Genomic DNA, 17,889 nt, shown 5'->3' with positions numbered 1-17,889 from the left:
TCCCAGCCCCAAACCTACAGAGCAGAGACTTGCTGCTGCTCCATGCGCCCACTCTCCGTCTCTCTTGCCTCTCTTTTTATCTGTGGTGCACAGCATGTCTGTGTTCCTCTATCAATGTATCAGGGAAGAATACCTCATCTAAAGTGTATACATTACCTAATAAAATCCTTCTTATTTGGGATTATTGCATCAAATTTTAATTTCCTCACTCGAGTAACAGCATGTCAGCCAGCCCGTCAGTGAAGAGCCGATAGAAGGTGAAAAGAGTGGATAAACTGCAGCAAATTACCGCAAACAGATCTCTATCAGCCCTTTGACTGGAATTGACTGGAATTAAGAAGTGAGAAATAGGATTTTTTTTGCCGTGGCAGCTCTCTGAAGCGCTCCCCCCTCCTCCTCCTCCTGCAACGCTGGGCTGTGCTTTGCCTTTCAAGTCCCTAATCCTGTAAGAGAAGAAGAAAAAAAAGGGGTGGAGGGGTGCGAGAGGGGAGAGGAGTGCTGTTGTAGCTCTTATTTTTCTCAGGCTGGGATCTGGTAGCACGATTTAGAAGAGTTTTGGGCACATGCTTATTCAGACACTGAGAAGAAAGAAATTTCTTATCAGGCAAAAGAAGAGGATGCAGCGGGGACTTTGCTGTCCCTGGAGGTGTTGTATCTTCTTTCTTGACGCTGTTTATCGTCCCAGCATGCCTCAGACATCTCTCCCAGGGCACCCGAGTGCACCAAAGCTGCTTGCAGCTGTGGTAAAGCTTGGTGCCGTTGTATTTTTCATCCTCTGGGTCTTTTTGGGTGTTCGTCCTCACAGCGTCTGTAGACTGGATAGCATCGTCGATGTTTTCCAGGCAAGTTAACAGGGGCTGGAGGAGAGGGGCCGTTTCCCCTTGCAGAGATGCTGTTGGTGTGATGAGCCCCTGCTTTTGGACCTCAGCTGGTGCATAGTCCAGACAGCATCGCAGCTTCAGTTTGGGGATGAAAGAGGAGGAATCTGCTCGCTGAGAGACAAGCTGAGGCCCGTGAAAGCGTGCTTTATCCCACAGGGAGCCACGTGAAGGAAGAGGGGGGGGCAAACCCCGCTTGCTCTTGGTCCCAAGACTAGCAGTTGTATTCCGTTGCAATAGCATGGTACAGGTACGTGTCAAATATCATTAAAACAGTTTTAATTCTTCAGCGCCATCCCCCTCCTCCTCAAAAACTCCTTGGCTTGAAGAAATAATGTAGAATCAGTGCTATTTTTGCCCTAGAGTCTTCATAGCTCTGAGTTAATTCTTTCTTACAATATTTCCAGCCCATCAGTGTGAACACTTTATTAAAAGCTCAGGATTTTATTAAAAAAGGATTGATTTACCCCTGCCCCTCTTCAAAAAACCCTCAGATTTTGTTTGGATAATGTGCCATTCTTTATTTTCTTTGCCTTTTTTTAAGCATAGGCTTTTCCAGATTATTACTTTTCTAAACCTTCTTCCTCCTTCCCTAGAGGGAGAAAGTTATTCTGTTCTGCTGCTTTGGTCTATTCCCACCAGCCGAGTCCTTTCCTTGCAGCCACCGTTGTCTGCGGGAGGTAGGCAAGTTGTTACTTGTTTTAAGAAACTTCGGGAATATTTGGGAGTTTCTAAGAGCCACAGGTTCATGCCGCAAATACGTGGGGTGAGCCCTGGGCAGAGCTGTTGGTGCTGGAAGTCAACTTGGAGTTTCCAGGAGTAAGTGGAAGCCTTCCTAGATGTGTTTGGCAAGAGTCAGCTGGAGGATCCCTTCTGATTTAGGGGTGTAGTTGGCTGTCTCAGGGATCCAGGGCACAGCATCTCCTGTCCTTGCCATGCGAAGACCTAGATAGGGAAAGGAATAGTGTTGTGGTTTGATAGGATTTTGGAAGAGAAATTGGAAATTGTTGAGATGTGGTTGGCGCGAGGTCTATCTTTGCCATCGTGGTATGGCCATGCTCGAGGGCTTGTTTCAGTCTGGGGTGTTTTCCCATTTCTAGTCTCTCTGCTCTGGTTAGTTATCTCTGCTGCTATGGTGGACAAGGCGCTTCATGATCATCGTAGGTACTAACAGATGAGTACAGCCTGTGTGTAGTGTCTTGTTTTGCATCACATCATCTCACTCCAACACATGCTGAATGGGAATACTCCTTCTTGTTGACCGTGCTGAGCAATCATGCTCTGAGGCTGTCTTCATCACTTGTCACTCACTACAAAACCAATAATTGCCACCAGAACATGGATAAACATTGTGCCTGTCCTGTGGCACTTGTTCAGCCTCTTCCCTAGAAGGATCAAGATCGATCCTAAACATTGTGTGGATGTTCGGGGAGGGATCATCCGTTCCCAGGAGCTGGGATCTGCCAGTCTTGCGGATATTGGAAGACTCTTGTTAAGGAGCTGGTAGGAAGAAGGGAAACCAGGCAGGGCGTGAAGAGGCGCCCATGTCCGTGCCCTTGTTGTGGTTCCAGGAGACGGCATCCACGAACGGTAGGGAGCTCAGCTCCGCTCCGGCATGCATTTGTCGGTCACCGGTGAGGTGTGGCTCATCCCCAGGAGGGGCTGATGAAAGGGCTTGTGGAGAAGGAGACGGCACACGGGGCTGCAGGGAGAACAGGGCGAGACCCAATCTCAAAAACCAGCAGCGTGCGTGGAAGCCATTATCACAGGCTTGCCGAGGATCGGGTGAACCTTAGGGTGCTCTCTAGCAGCCCTCGTTCTTGAGATCAGATGTCTGGATAATTTCTTTCCTATGGACGTCTGTATGGCACGTGCTGCTGAGATATCCGAACAAGATTTCCCCTCCTCCCCTCCCCAACTTTCCCTGCTGCAACATCTGCGCTCATCCTTTTATCTCTCCCGGCAGCCCTTCCCCTTGGCTCCTACGGGAGGGACCTTTCCCGCAGATAAAGCGGCCGCAGCCTCGGCGGGCCGATTGCTATTCCTCGGCCATCGCGGGAGCCCTGCCTTCTCCCACAGCTGCCTTCCCTTTGAAATGTGCCGCACGGCAGGCGACACTTATCATTCTGCGCCGCTCCCTCGCTTTTTGACAGGCGATGAGCGAGCTGTCAGATGGACCAAGTGCCTTCACCCACCGCCCCTGCCACAGGGGAGCTCTCGTTTTGCCAGGGAGCGGAGCGGGACTCACGCCTGCCCTTCGGGGACGGCAGATTAAAGCAGAGTATGCTGGGGGAGAGCATGCTGGATTGCATGCCTCTCCCTTTTTTTTTTTTTTTTTTCCCCTCCACTTTGCCTTGCCCTCCTTTCTGCATCCCTTGTTCTGCTTTCCCACCTGCTCCTTTCCCACTTTTCTTGTGCTTTTTATCTGTGCCTGCTCCTTTGGGAGGCACAGTTATTGTCGGTGATTTAGAGGCTCTCCGGCGGCTCCTGAGCCTCACCAGCCGAGTGCTGCCCAAAGGCCAGTGACCTGGGATTTATGGCTAATGTTCTCGGTTAATAACGTGGATTTACTTAAGGAGTCCATTGAAATGCCCTCGGAGATCAGGGAATGGGCAGTCTGCCTGGCCCCAGGAGCCTTCTTTATGGCCAGCAGCGCCAAAGCATCTCCATCGAGCCCGCAGAGACGTGGCTCTGAAAGACGGGGAAGACAGCAAGTCCCTGCTTTTCCACTGGTGATGTTTCTGCAGCAGCTTTCCCTTTGGCCTTCAACTGATGGATTGCAGGGCAAACGCAATGCTGCTCCCTCGTTAGATATGCAAACGCTTCTGTTGACATTTCCTTTGAGGGCAAAAAAAAAAAAAATTGCTTCTTTTCCCACTATTAATAATCCAATGAAAACAAGAACAGCTGAGTTGTAAATTTTTTCACACTACATTAATTATGTGCGTGTGCATGTGTTTGTATTCACATGGGCTCACTGCAGTGCGGCGGGGGAAGTACAGCTTATGGAGTTGACATAAGCACATGATGTTTTTATTTAAAGAACTAAACAAGAATTTTGTATCACTTTTATGTTCTTTGTTGGTTTGGGGGTCTCTTGGCCTCGTGGACCTTTCTGCTGGGCTACAGGAAACAGGTCTGTCCTGCAGGATGGAGGATGAGGTGGGTGAGCTGGAAGTTGCAGAAGCTCCTGCCTGTGGGCAATCCTCTGTTCTCAGCATCTGTCCATCCCTCCTCCTCCTTAAAGGTTTCAATTAAAATCTCTGCAGCTCACTTAGTGATGCAGCTGGATGCCGATGGCCAGCACGAGCATCCCTCATCACCTGGGGTGCCTCATTTGGAAGAATGCAGGGGGAGAAGAGGACCAGTTGAAACCAGGAAGCCAGCGGTAGATAAAACCAGTCTAGTGACCAGTGCGGAAGGTCATGGTGAGAGGGAATTGTTGCCTTTGGTTCTCGAGGGACTGCAGAGTGAAAATCTCTGTGGCGGAGGAGCGTATCCTTTTGCCTGTCAGCCAGAGCCTGTGCAGCTGTATTGCTGCGAGGAGGCATGTCCTGGCTTTGCCAATGCTGCACCTTCAGTTCCTCCTTCTTCATCTTCTTCCTCGAGCACCGATAGCTGTGCTTACCGCACTGACTTTCCTTCCAATCTTCCTCCTCTGGGCAGGGGATGAGCAACGCGGGGAATGAGTCTGGTGGTTGCTCTCTCCAGTCCCTACGGACACTTGTCCCCGTAAAAACCTACCGCACAGTCAGGCTCGGTCTGCTCGGTGGTTCAGTTAGAGGACGTGTTCTCCTGGTCATGCCCTCAGCATCGCTAGCTACATCCTGGGTTAGCAGAGTTTTGCAGCTTGCACAGGATTGATGAGTGGTGAGCCTCGAACTGCCCCAAGAAGCAGGTGATGGGACTTTTCCATGACATGCCTTGTCCTCGCACAGGTTTTCCTAAGCACGTGGCCCATGGTAAGAGGTGCAGTGCCTTGGCACGGTGCCCCGGGAGCCCCAGCAGCACTCAGCCGGGGTGGCTGTAACGCATTGTCTTCTCTCCCTCCCCAGGGTACCACCGTGCGGATGATAACGGCGATCGATCAGGACAAGGGCCGTCCCCGGGGCATCGGCTACACCATCGTCTCGGGTAAGTCTCGGCGGGGATGTGGTGGGGAGCTCAGCAGGGATGGAGGAGTTAGCCCTGCAATAAGTCTTTGTACATCCCGTGCCTGGGAAATCATATTTGGCCAAGTTTCTCCTTGACTGTACTGCTCACTCATTTGATCCAGTGTCAGTAATTACTGTAGCCTACTGTTACGACTGAAAGCTTTTACCCCTCTGAAAAGCTTTCTTTGTTTTCGGCGCTGTTGGAGCGCATCATTCGTGGCATCTCCTTTTCCTCGAGCAGCGGACATTATTTCTAACAAATCTGACAATATCTCATAGCGAAACTTTTCAGTCCTAACGACGAGCCGCAAACAGCTCCGCTTCATGCAACGCCATGGAGGAGACCTGCAAAGAGCCGGCTGTAAAACTCTTGCTGGCGGTGCAGTGGTTATTGTTTAGGGAGAGAATGGGACTGATTACGGGCTGAACAGCTCCTGGTGGTTTCCGTGGCATTTCCCAAAAACCTCCATGCTGGGGGCTGCCCTCCCAAAGCGCTGCCGGAGCTTCGCAAGCTGGGAGGCAGTGGGCTGGACCCGCGAGGGTGCAGGGCTAGAGAATGAACCTTAATTAGAGTGGTGGAGGGTTTCTGCCTTCTGAGAGCCACGTGGATTAATCCTGCCTTCACGGACTGGCTCTGAAGCCTGGGGAACCTTTCCCAGTAGGTGTGGGTAGCTTGCTGAAACCGATGTAGCCGGTGACCCGTGGATCCCTCGCTGGGTAATGCTTGGCTCCCTTGGGTGCATAGCTTGGGGACCTCTTCTGGTGGCAAAAGAACCAGGGGCAGGGCAGTCTGGGCAGGCATTTCCAGATAAAATACAGCTGCATTTTGGAAAGACCAGTTTTTGGAGCTGGACCGGTGTCATTGAAGATGCCTTGAGATCAGCGAACCCATGCCATATCCAAGGCAGACTTTGATGCTCGCTGGGCTGCACTCAGACGCTGATTTTGTGGGGCTGCGCCCTGGAGACAGTTGGATTACTCGGGTTAACCAAGGAGCGAGGGAGCAGCTTGGTGGGACTGGGTTTGTAACCCTTTTTCTGGCATTGCTTTTGGGGGGAATCTTCACAGCAAGAAATGGCAGCAGTGCCTCCTCTCCTCACTGTGCCACATGCTTTGGGTACTGGCTGGCAGCTCCTTCAAGCTACACGTGCGGAAATAATTTCCCAGTTTCTCTTCCTTAAAGCCCAGCCATTTCAAATGCTCTTTTAATCAATCTTTAGGGTCAAGGTGATTTCACCCTGACTTTCAAGTCCACTGATCCCGACTGCAAGTATCCAGGTCAGTCTGCCTTTGAAGATGCAAGGATTATTTATTCCTCTATTTCCCTCTGCAATTTCTTCTAATGTTCCCCCAGCATTAATTAAATGAGAGGTTCCCCCAGATTGCGTGTGTCAACTGGCCAAAGTGCAGTCAGGACTTTCTTTTGACTGATACGGGCCCTTTTTCTCTGGAGACTGGACTGAAAACCTCAAACTAATTTTGCAGAGGCTGCTGAACTACTGTGAGGTTGGTGAAAGCCTTCAGCTTACAGAAACCTCACCCGGCTAAAGCCTGAAGATGGTCAGCAGCTGGGAAATCACCCTTGTCCTGGCTATTCACCCTCCTTTGGGCACTTGCTGTTGGCCACAGAGCCTTTTTCTGACTCAGTATGGGTTATACTGTAGGGATCTAATTTTCCCTTGTCAGCGCCGGTGCAATACAAACAGCTCTGGGTTTCCAAGAGCCTTTGTTTGATGGCTTAAACCTACAGAAACAACCGTGCAATCTATAGAGGGTTAATTTGCTAAATGCACCCATCCGCTCATGGTCACATCAGGCTTTCTGCTCATCGGACAGTCACGGCTGCTCTACTGAAGCAAGAAAACCTGGATTTTTTACCTGGAATGTTCACGCACGCCCTCATTTCCTTGTCTATCTTTGGTTTTCCTGCGAAATAGCCACGACGTTCCTTTGCGAGCGTCCCTCGCTCAGTGCCAGGGTAGCTGTCAGGGATGGTGGAAGGGAGCCAGGCGTGCTCCCGGAGCCTGGTGGCAGCGGGACGCGGAGTGACAGGCAGGCACATCACTGCAAACAGCCTCGCATCTGCTTGCATATGCCAAGAACTTAATCCCTGCCCCTGGTCCCACCTGGTGGGTGGCAGCTCTCATATCGGAGAATCAGACAGAATACATCAAAGAGTTATTAAACTGCTTTTTTTTTTTTTTTTTTTTTTTTTTTTCTTCCCCAAACACGAGAATTGTAGAGCATTTTCATAACTGGCCAGGAGACCTTCTCCTGTCGGCACCAGCGTCTTGCAGAGCGGTGGTGCTGGGAAGGATCAGCCCGTGGTGGACGGACTGAGGGATGACCCCCAGACACCCGCTATCGCCTCCTGCCTCCTCCCCACCCTCACCCTACCTTCGGCTTAAGGCAGAGGTTTCCGAAATCCCTGAAGGATTCAGGGATTCAGGATGCTCCGCTTCCACTTTGAATTGAGTTTGTTGACAGAGCCAGAGTTCACTATCTCCGTTCGGCTGCCAGACTGCGGCCGAGGTGCGTGGCTGAGGGCAAATTTTAAAGAAAACGTGGTCATGGGGCAAAAAATTTTTTTTCTGAAGTCAGTAAGGGTGTGAGTACCTCCCCCACTCTTAAGGCATTCTTTTATACTTTCCATGATTTGCTTCTGGCTTTTGAAAGATGATGTTACCTTCTGATGTCTGAGAGTCCAGACACAGGAACCAGCAGTTCACGTGCCTCCAAAATCCTGCTCACCCAAGGTGAGCGATTTTTTTTTTGGCAGGCAGGTAAAGCCTAATTAATTTGTCATTATCCTCAATCACAATGTTAAAGGTCAGCGAGCAGATTTTGTGCCTGAGCTGATAAATTTTTATGGCAATTTTGCAAGAAAAACCAGCCTAACATATGCGAATGGGGAAGCAAATTAAATTAGAAACCAACCGTAAGCAAAAGTGAAAATGGCTGGTGGAGGGAGTAATTATACCTGGCTCTTCAGCTCACTTGCACGAGGGGAGGTGGAAGTGATGCTGTTCCCATTTCACGGCAGGGATGGATGATGCCTCTTCCCAGCTCTCCTAGGTCTTCAGGTACAGGGCTCGCATGTGGCTGGTCTGATTTTACCAGCTGGGGTTGAATATAGAGCAGCGAGAGAGCTGAAAATCAACCTAGCTGTTTATCATTCCTTCGGTATTAATATCTAAAGCATTGGTATGATTTGGAGGTGGGGTATAAAAATTAATTTGGAATTGCCGGTCTCCTATTCAGCTCCATCCCTCGGGTAGCTGTGCTTCGGGATATACTGCAGCAGCTCTTATTTATACAGCTATCTCCAGCGCAAGGTCCTCCCCTGACAGGAAAACAATAAAACTAAAAGATTAACCATAACCACATAAAATAAGACTTAAGATCTAACTTTACGCCGCCAGCTTACAAAGCTGTTAAGCCTGAAATGACGGAGGAGCGCTGATCTAGCTGTGTCATGGCTTTGGCTAGTTGTCCTGTCAGGGCAGACGAGCCTGCCTGCCTGCTGCCTGCCTGCTGCCTGCACTGGGAATCAGTTCCATATCCTACAGGGAAAAGCCACTCAGCTGTTTCTCCCCCTTCTTTCCAATCCGAGTGTTTTAACCCCATGAAAACACGCGCTTTTTCACCCCGTGCTTTGCAAGGAGTGGCATCACCGCCTTGCAAAAAAGGCCATTTGAAAAAGAAATCCACATTGAGACCTCGCAATTCAAGCCCCTCGTGCTGACAGGCTGGTTGTTGCTGGAGCTCCCGTCGCTCCCACGGGTGTTTTTGCTGCTTTTCCCAGGCGAAAAGGAGGGTGCAGGCAGCTCGCGGCCAGTGCCCTGCAAAAGCCCTCCCTCCCTGGTTTGACAGGTTGGAGATGCTCAGCCGTTGAGGTCAGGACTCTGTTTGAAGGACAGATAATTAATCCAGCAAAGTAATCCACAGTTCCTTTTTGGCAGATTTATGGAGATAGCCTCTGTGCTGGGGACTCTGCCTCATCATCTTTCATTTCCCAGGCAAAGCGAGTGACTTGTTGTATAACACGACCTGTTCTAGATAAGGCTTTTCATTTAGGGGAACTCTCTGGTCTAACAGAGATTGATTTTCCCGGTGGAAACTGGAGAGTCCCGGCGCTCCCGGCAGGATCAGGCCTGCAGACGGCAGTGTGTTTTCACGTTTGCTGCTGCTGCACGTCGCCCGGGGCACGGGGAATCCTTTGGCTCTTTAAGAGAAGGCTTTTTATTGTGAATTAAACAGCAATTGAATTAATAAGCAGGAGGGGACTTTGGCCTGCAAGCTCTTGTTAGAAAAACATATTGTATGACTGCAGTCTCGTGCTCTTCTCGCTAGCTGTAAACTTTGGGTTTCATTTATTTCCAGGACAGTCAGGAGACTTCACGTCTCCTGGCATGAAGATGTGAAGGTGACCTGTGTTGCTCGGGCAGGCATCGAAGGGTTAAACCGGAGGAAAGGGGTCCCGGGGCTCGCTCTGCCTGCCTGACACTTTTCAGGTGCCGTGATGGATGGGCAATGGGAGATTGCACAAGGGCAATCCCTACGTCCTTCCCGGGCCTTGGAAAGCCCTGTAGGACAGAGGGGAGGGAGCACGGGGCTTTCGGTCGGTGAGCTGCTCCTTAGGGCTCTTCACAAACCCTTAGGGCATTTTTAATTTTTTTTTTCCCCCAAAGTTGATTGTTTTAGGACACTGATGCAGTTTCTGGCAAAGCACTCGCTTCCTAAAGCTGGTGCATCCCAAGGGAAGCATGAATTAAAAATCGTTATTTGCACAATGTGATAGAATTGTGAGTTACAAAAGCAAGAAGGAAGCGTGTCTGAAAAGAATTGTTCTCTGTCTTTCTTCTGGTTTTCCTGCTAAGGAATAAAATATCTCATATATATATATATATTTGTAAAAAATCAGCGCAGCAGCTCTCAGAACATGTTTTACATGGTCTTAACAGATCTGGAGTCCCTCGTTGCCTTTCTTTTGAAAGTGCAGCATTAACCCTTGAGGTAAAGTTAAGTGGCCAAAGAGGTCTCCCAGCCTTCAGCTGCTGACACCTCCCTTCGTATTTTGAGCTGACTTAACAAAGAAGGGAGGGCAAAGCAAACCGCTTCCCTGAGTCCCTTAAACCGGACACCAGGGAGAATCCTTGGAAATAGGACCTACTAATTTTAATATTCCCGTTGCCAGTTGGCCTACATTGCGCCAGCTTTTTCCCACATTCAGATCATTCGGTGAACTACTAGGGTGTTAAAGTCCTCATAAATTACACCTGCTGGGAGGGCCTTCCAGTGTGATTTAAAGGCAGTCATCATAGCAGAACATTTCTGTAGGAGGACACGCTGATGGGTGGAAAAGTGCCTCACGCCGAGTTATTCATCAAAGGCTGTTTTTCCACCCTGCCAATGCAAGGGGATGAGACAGCACAAAGAAGAGATGGTGGCTGCGGCCACAGCCCCTCTTTTCTTGGCTCCGTTGCTCCTCGTCTTCCTCCCCGCTGCTAATGATGCTTCGTCGTCACGTTGGCATCTTGCTTTGGCTCCCTGGCAATCCAGAAATCACTAGAAAGAGATACGGTTGGGATAATGCTTCGCATGGCAGGCGGTCCCCCAGCAAATGGTCTTCGGTAATTAAAACTATACATTCCCGTTTATGTGTAAATACAAAACAAAAGCATATTTTTTGTTTAATTTCTGGGACTTCCTACTTAACTTCCTGGGATTTAATGTGTATTCAAGATGTTGGCAACCGCTGGAGAAGGATGAACCTGCGCTGTCTCTGTTCGTGCTGGGGCTAGAGAAAACAACTGTTTCTGAGCTGGTTTTTAATGGAAGTTTTTCTGAAAGGTGTTGAGCCTGGAGATGTGGTGTTTATGTTAAAAAGCTGATTCAGACTTGTTACCGGGCATATTACAGCGTACTCCTTTCATGTTCTCCTGATGAGTCTGCCTACTGCTGTGGGAGAGGCAGAAGAGGTGATTTGTGGGTCTCTCAATCCAGCCCCGGCACAGTGGCCGTTAAGAAAGCGCCAGTTTTATTATGTGTAGGCATTCTTGGGCTGCGGGCTGAGAGCGTGTTCTGCAACCGCTGCCCCGAGGTGGCGGTGCCTGGCAGCCCCGACCAGCCCGTTCTCTCCGGGAACGCACGCCGTCTTCTGCGCCCTGTTTATTAGGACAAGATCCTCTGCGAGCTCGGGTGGCGGGTTAAAGTGTTGCGTTTACAGAAATGAGTGAAATAAACATTTAGGGTGGTTTTCCCTGCGTTGCTCTGCTGTCTTGACTCACCATCCAGCTGTTGGCTGCTCTCCTGCAGCAGGTTTTTAGGGTTAGATTCATGGAAAGAAGAAAGGCTGGGAGGAAAACAACCGAGCCAGGCGGTGCTGATGATTTGCCTTCCCTTTGAGCCGCTGAGCATATTTTAGATGGCGTGGGGGAACGGTGGTTGTGGTCCAAGACTCAGCATCCTTTCACGTGGTGAATTACACTCAGAGCAGGAACCTTTAAACTCTGCGGGATCTGTTCTCCTCTCTGGTACCCGGCCGCAGCTCCCGGGGACTTTGGGAGGGGGATTGCACCTCAGGTGATAAATCTCTCCTTTTATTTTCTCGTACTGTACGTTCAGTTCTAAAAAAGGGAACCGTGCGAGCATTTAATCCAAGCTTCTTTTGTGGCTCTGCAAGATCAGAAATTCTGCCAGTTGTGCTAGAACGGGCAATTAAATCTTTTGGGGAAGATACTAAAAATGCCTGTTTGCAGAGCAGGCGTGTGCGGAGGAGTGCCGGCACGCAGCTTTGGGTTTGAATCGGTCGTCCCAGAGAGAGCTGCGTCTTGTGGGAAGAAGAGCAAACCAAAGTCCAGAGCGGGAGAAACGGGCACCGGTTTTTAGAGCATCTTGATTTCATGCAGAATGAAGAAATATTGCTCAGGTTGTGATAACCCCTTTTCCTTTGGAAATAACTTGTTCCCTTTGAATTTAAGCGTGGGGCAAAGTATCTGCCCTGGCGTGCTTCCCTGCATATCGCACGGGGGCAAAAACTCAAGGTGAAGAGCAGCGAGGTGGTCACGGCAGCTGATGGACTATTTATACGATGATAACTGTGTCTGTTGCTGACTCTATGAACCACATCCAACAGCATCTATTTCAGTGCCGAGGAGTCCTGACGGAGCACATTTTGATTAATAAATTATCCAGCACAAGGTGTGTGATGGGTTCCCCTTTCACATCTCATGAAAGTCATCCGCTCCAAGTTCAGCGGCTCAGCAAGCCCTGTGCTTTTTGAGGCTGCAGCTCCCTGATACAAACGGCCCTTTGTGTAGAGGGGGGTGGGAAAATTCTTCTGCGCGGGGAAATCGGCTTCCTCTGGCTGACAGGTAGCTCTTCGCTAGAGCTGGGCAATAGCTGCATGTCTTTCTCCTAGGGTTTTGAACAATGCTCAAAGACCAAAGAGGTAGGGAAGAAGGAGGAGACAGCAATGTCTTTTTTTTTTCTCTTCTCTTTTTTTCTTTTTCTCTTTTTTCTTTATCTTTTTCTTTTTTTCTTTTTCTCTTTTCTTCTTTTTATCTTTTTCTTTTTATATTTTTTTCTCTTTTTCTTTTTCTTTTTCTTTTTCTTTTTTTCTTCCCTGGGTTTGAGCCAGTATTTTTAATGGCCTTTTTAAACTGTAAGAGTGTTGGCTGAGGGCAATTAAACATTATGGCCCTCATCTATAAAACCCCTCGTTATAGCAGTGTTTCTCCAAAATTATGCCTATGCCACCATCCGTTCCTCAATGAGCCTGGAAAAACACTGCGAATGGGCTACTGCCATCCATCCTGTTGCTCCCAACCCAGCGCCACATTGGTTCCTGCCTCCCCGGTTCCCTGCCCAGCTGTGGTGGGTGTAGGAGCTGCTGCTGTCCCTGTACCCCCACATGGACAGCGAGATGGGAAAGTTTTCCTTCTCCTTTTACCCATGTCATAACAAGAAGCTGGGCTTGTATGTCCCGAGCAAGCCTGTTCCTTGCCAGGTGAGAGCAACGAGTTTGCCAGAAATGCATTCATATTGCTGTCCCAAAGTTGGTTTTTTTGGTTTTTTTTTTTGTTCTTACCTTTCCTTTCCCTTTGTGAGTATTTAAAAACATTGTGTGTTTTGCTTTCCTTCTCTCTGTGCTCCCTTTTGCTGCTCAGCCTTTCCCTTCCCATCATTTAAGTTCTGCCCCATCTCTGATTCCTACCCTGGGTCTCTCTCCCGGTCTCTCCTGCTGTCCCCTGCCTTGTGTTGTGCCCAGCTCCACGGGCTTGCAGTGGTAGCAATGAGGTCGAAGCGGAGCCTGCCTTCCTACGGGATGTCCCTCTGGGGTGGATGCTACCTCCTAGGCAGCCTTATGTTTACTTTCTGCTCCCTGCCCTGCTTTTCTTAAAGCCATCTTTGCTTTCCCAGCATTTGAAAGCAGAGCTCCTCCTTTGCTGATGAAAGACCCATTTATTCCTTAGCTTCGCCTGCTCCGTGCAATGGAGCTGGATCGCCTGGTTCTCTGTGAACGTGCCACGTCTTTGTCCGGATGGGGAAGGAGGTGGAGGACGTGTAAGCCTCTGTTTAGCAGAAACCAGAGCATGGTCCTGGGCTTCCTTCTCAAACCAGAGGCATGGAAATGAAGTCCTCGGTCTCCGTCTAGACATGCTTTGGTGGTTCAGACTTCAGGCTAGGCAGTAGATGGCTCAAGCAGGGACACGTCCAGCAGCTGGTAACTCCTGAGCCAAGGGAGCGATCGTTTCATTGCCTGCCTGGCGTGGAGCAGAAGGTTGTGTGTGCCATGGCGTGAGTGCTGCTCGTGAGAGAGAATGCGAGGGTGACACAAAGGAGGGGGGGCAGCAGGGGCACCTTCTTGAAGGTCACTTGGCTTCGCTGTCAAGCGTGGCCACAATAGTTCCTGTCTGTGTCATTAAAACAGTTTGCAGAGCGCAAACTTGGCGACAGAAAAGTCTGCGCCGTTCCACGTCCTCCGAGAAACAGGATTATCTGGGGATCTCAACTGGGTTTGAAATCCCTGCAAAGGTTCTCCATCCCTTCCGTGTTCTCCATCACGTGTCTGTGCATTGCGGTATCACTTCAAAACCAGCCATGAGCAAACCACTGTTTGCTCTGTCGATGTGGCCGGCAGGCAGCGTTGGCCACTGGCCACTCAAGCCGTTGGCCAGAATTTTGGGGCAGCGCGAACAGAAGCTGGCTCAGCTCACGGCATCCACCTGCCTCCGAGGACACCACGGGCACAAGCGGCTGCGGGTGGCCAGCTGGGAGCTTGCAACCGGTGCAACTGGGAGCAGGACGGAGCAAGCGCTGGAAGAGCAGTGGAGCAGACAAACGGGTTGAAAGCCATCAGTCGGTGTGCCTGTCTGCACCGGCAGCTGCAGATTAAGCCGTGCTTAATTCAGGCTCGGCTTTTTCCTGGGTCAGGAAGATGACCAAGAAATAATGGGAGAACCAGGCGGGAAGGAGAAATTATACAGAGGTGGGGAGAGTGAGAGACTGGGGGGAGGGAAAGACAAAATTGGCTGGTTTGCCCCCTTTTTTTTTTTTTTTCCCTTGCTCTGAGGAAAGTGAAGACATGCGAAGATGATTAGAGAGATTTTTGCAATGAAAGCGTCTCGGGGGAATGTGCATTGTTCGGCAGCGCGAGTACTTCAGTGGGGATCACTGGTCAGAGGAATAATGAAGCGGTGGCTGGAGAGGCATTGTAGAGGAAATTATGAAAGGCCTCTGAGGGACTAGTTTGGAGACAACTCTTTCCTTTCTGAGGCTAATTTGCAAAGCCGGCAATTCTCTGCTAGCAGAAAGGCGCCCCGGAGGGCATCAGATGCATATCTGCCATCTAAGAGGTGTTGGGGAGGCTGAGCCTAGAGAAAAGCCTCTGATGTGCAGCCTGGGAGGGTATTTGAGTCCCTAATTTATTCGCCCATCCTTCAAAAAATGACTGTGGTCAAATGTGAAACACATAACCATTTTTAGGACATGGAGCTCGGTGCTGGGCTTAGTCCATTGTGTCAAATTCCTGCCCCATTGACCTATTTCCACTAAAATCCATTGGTTTCCACATTTACAGATTCCTGTCAGCAGAACAGTATTTTGTGATTAAAAAGGTGTTTTATTACACTTTATATTAGGGGGAGTGTACCAAGATTGCCCTGATGCATAAACTTTACCATGGCAACATGGCATCCTGGAGCATTTAAATGCCTTGCAGCACAATTCAATACATCTGGTGAAGTGTCCTTCAAAGCTGGTATCAGAAGAAGTCTCTTAAAAAGTCAGCCGTAAATTACAGAGCAAAGGTGGGAAGTCAAGACGAAAAGAGGGGAATCGTCCAACGGAGGAGACTAGAGATCTTCATGGATTGCAGCGAAAGTTGGATTAAATAAAAGCAAGGCTGCTGCTAATACTTTAAGTAGCCGCGCATCAGTTCATTAAGCTGGCTAGCAGTCAATGGGCCATTTCGGATGGAGAGAAGAGAGGACCAAGGACAGAAATGGGAGGCATTCGGTCCAAGAGGAGGATATAAAGGCTCGGTAATGGGGGAGAAAGGTGTTACGGCACTTAGGGCTCTGGGAGAGAGAGGAGATGCTGGCAGCCAGCGGCTCGTGAAGGCCAGGGTGGCTCCTGGGGCTGGGAGGGAGGGGAGAGACGGACCGGGAGGCTTTGGCCATCCCACAAAAGGTGCAGCTGTGGTTAAACTGGGGATGGGAAGGGAGCGGGGTGGATGCTGAGTGATGGGACACAAGCTTCTGCGGCAGCAGATCTGTCTTGCAGCTCCCTTCCAGGGAAATGACAAATGTTGTGTGTGTTCCGTTCGCGCTGAGATATATTGAGAAGAAGGGGGGGGGGGGAGTGTGTATTTTTGACTGGGACGAATATAGCGTACCTGCAGGGTTTCCTCGCTCCTATTCGGGGCTGGATCAGAGGTTTCTGCATACTGTGAGATGATGAGGGGAGTGGTGTGGGTGGCCATATGCCTGTGTATAACCTCTTTGGTCATCACTAATTCAGCAGCCTCCTCTGGTATTGTGTCGGGCTGGCATCAGGTATCCCAGGTTCCACGTACCAACTGCTTTCTTTTGTCTGGCTGATAGAGAGAGGACCTGGGATTGTCGCAAGAGCATTCCCAGTGCAGGACATTTGCCTTTTTAGCATCTGCTGGCCGTGAGACTCGAGCATTGTCCTAATCCTCTCTGGGTGTCTAATTCCAGAGGAGGAGTCAAGCTGAGGACAGGATGCTCGGCAGAGGCAGCAGAGCCTTCCATGGCACCTTGTCTGGTTGCTTGCACATAAGAACCGGCACAGAGGCCAAATTTGGCTCAAGTAGAGGAAAACAAAGCAGCTGCATGGGGTCAACATATCTGGCAAGAGCATAAAAGCAGGGCAAGAGCCTATAGTACTTACCCTAATATTCTCCCTGGCACCAAATATGTCCAGCTAAGAAAATTCCTGAGCTGCATGTGGCTTCTCTGTTATTTGATAGATTTTTCTTCTTTCATTAACCTCCCCGGTCTCTCCTTGAATACGTGTGGACTTTTATCATCCTCGGCATCCTCTGGCAAGAGTCCCCACAGTTAAGCTACTGCTTGTTACGTGAAGAATTACTTGTGAGCTTGGTCCGTCTGCACCTTCCTCTGATTAACCTGGACTGATGTCCCTTAACTCTTATATTTTAAGAGAGAGGCCATGTCTACCTCAGGGACACAGTGCCCTGCGAATGCAGGTGGTTGTTCAGAGGGGAGCACCTGGATTCGACCCAGGTTTCAGCAGTGCCGTTGCATATTTTAATAACCAAAACGCTTTGAAATTCTTCAGCTGCCTGCAGCATTTGCGACTTTATCGGCTGTTGGAAGGAAAGCACCATCGTGAGCCCTGAGCTGGGGCAGGTGAGAGGAGGAGAGGATCATTTCAGCCATTGCATTTTAAAGCACATTGAGATAATGCACGGGGTTCACAGAGCCCACTGCAGCCTGTGCCCAGCTTGGAGCTCCTGGCCTGGCAGCGGGTTCTGCTCTGTAAAACCTCTCTTTCAAACACCGGGTCTAGTCGAGCATGGAGAGGGAAGAGGCTCGTGTCCTCATGCTTTCCTCTGCGTTACCCCAAGCACCATTTGGCATCGGCGGTACCAGCTGCTTGTGCTCACGCTGCCTGTTATTTTTCTCAGGTAACACCAACAGCATCTTTGCGCTGGACTACATTAGTGGAGCCTTAACCCTGAATGGGCCGCTGGACCGGGAAAACCCCTTCTATAGCGCTGGATTCATCCTCACGGTGAAGGTGAGACCTCCTCCATCCAGCAGGCACACTGCCAGAGCAGGACGGGGAAAGCGTCCTGCTTGGGGACAACTCCGTCGAGGTGGAGATGCAAACCTGGGACACGTTGCTCCTGTGGGCATCCAGAGCCGTGATGTGCTGTTCCCCAGCCAAGCCAAGCGAGATGTTTAACACAGCCCCCTCGTAGGGTGGCCCAAAACGTAGTTGCCTCTATAGGGATGTAACCGTTTTTGGTGCCCTGCCCGGTCTCCAACTAGATCTGCCTGTGGTTCTAGCTGCTGGCAGCATGCAGATGCCCTGGGATTGCAAATAGTACAAGACATTACATTCAGGCACCTGTTTTCCGCCTTTCTCCTCTTAAAACCCTGGAAAAACAGGAACATTTTGTCATGTCAGCGGGCAGCGGTGTAACAGGGCATCGTCTGCATCTGCCCGGCGCAGGCAGGCAGGGGGAGGGAGTGATGCTGAATGTTGCCTCGTCAAGAAAAGGCACTGGAGCGTGGTCTTCCAGCCCCACCAGCCCCACCTGAGAGTGGCTCCCCGGCTCTGCTCGCAGCCCTGTAATTAAA

The 17,889-nt window shown here is 50.1% G+C and overlaps 1 protein-coding gene across 3 annotated transcripts in view; it reads left to right on the top strand.

Annotated features, from left to right (window-relative positions):
- The window catches only part of CDH23 (cadherin related 23), a 212,794-nt gene that overhangs the window by 101,126 nt on the left and 93,779 nt on the right, over positions 1 to 17,889 (top strand). For all 3 annotated transcript variants that reach the window (XR_007507256.1, XM_049810212.1, XM_049810211.1), the window contains exons 9-10: positions 4,934 to 5,012; positions 17,211 to 17,323. Coding sequence is in view for 2 of the 3 variants with exons in the window: in XM_049810212.1 (XP_049666169.1) it covers positions 4,934 to 5,012; positions 17,211 to 17,323 (192 nt within the window). In the remaining variant the exon portion in view is untranslated. The remainder of the gene's footprint in view (positions 1 to 4,933; positions 5,013 to 17,210; positions 17,324 to 17,889) is intronic.

Source organism: Accipiter gentilis, chromosome 9 (assembly GCF_929443795.1).
Source record: "Accipiter gentilis chromosome 9, bAccGen1.1, whole genome shotgun sequence".
NCBI lineage: Eukaryota > Metazoa > Chordata > Aves > Accipitriformes > Accipitridae > Astur > Astur gentilis.
The sequence above is the reverse complement of the archived record's forward strand: the minus strand, read 5'-3'. Positions and strand labels throughout refer to the sequence as shown.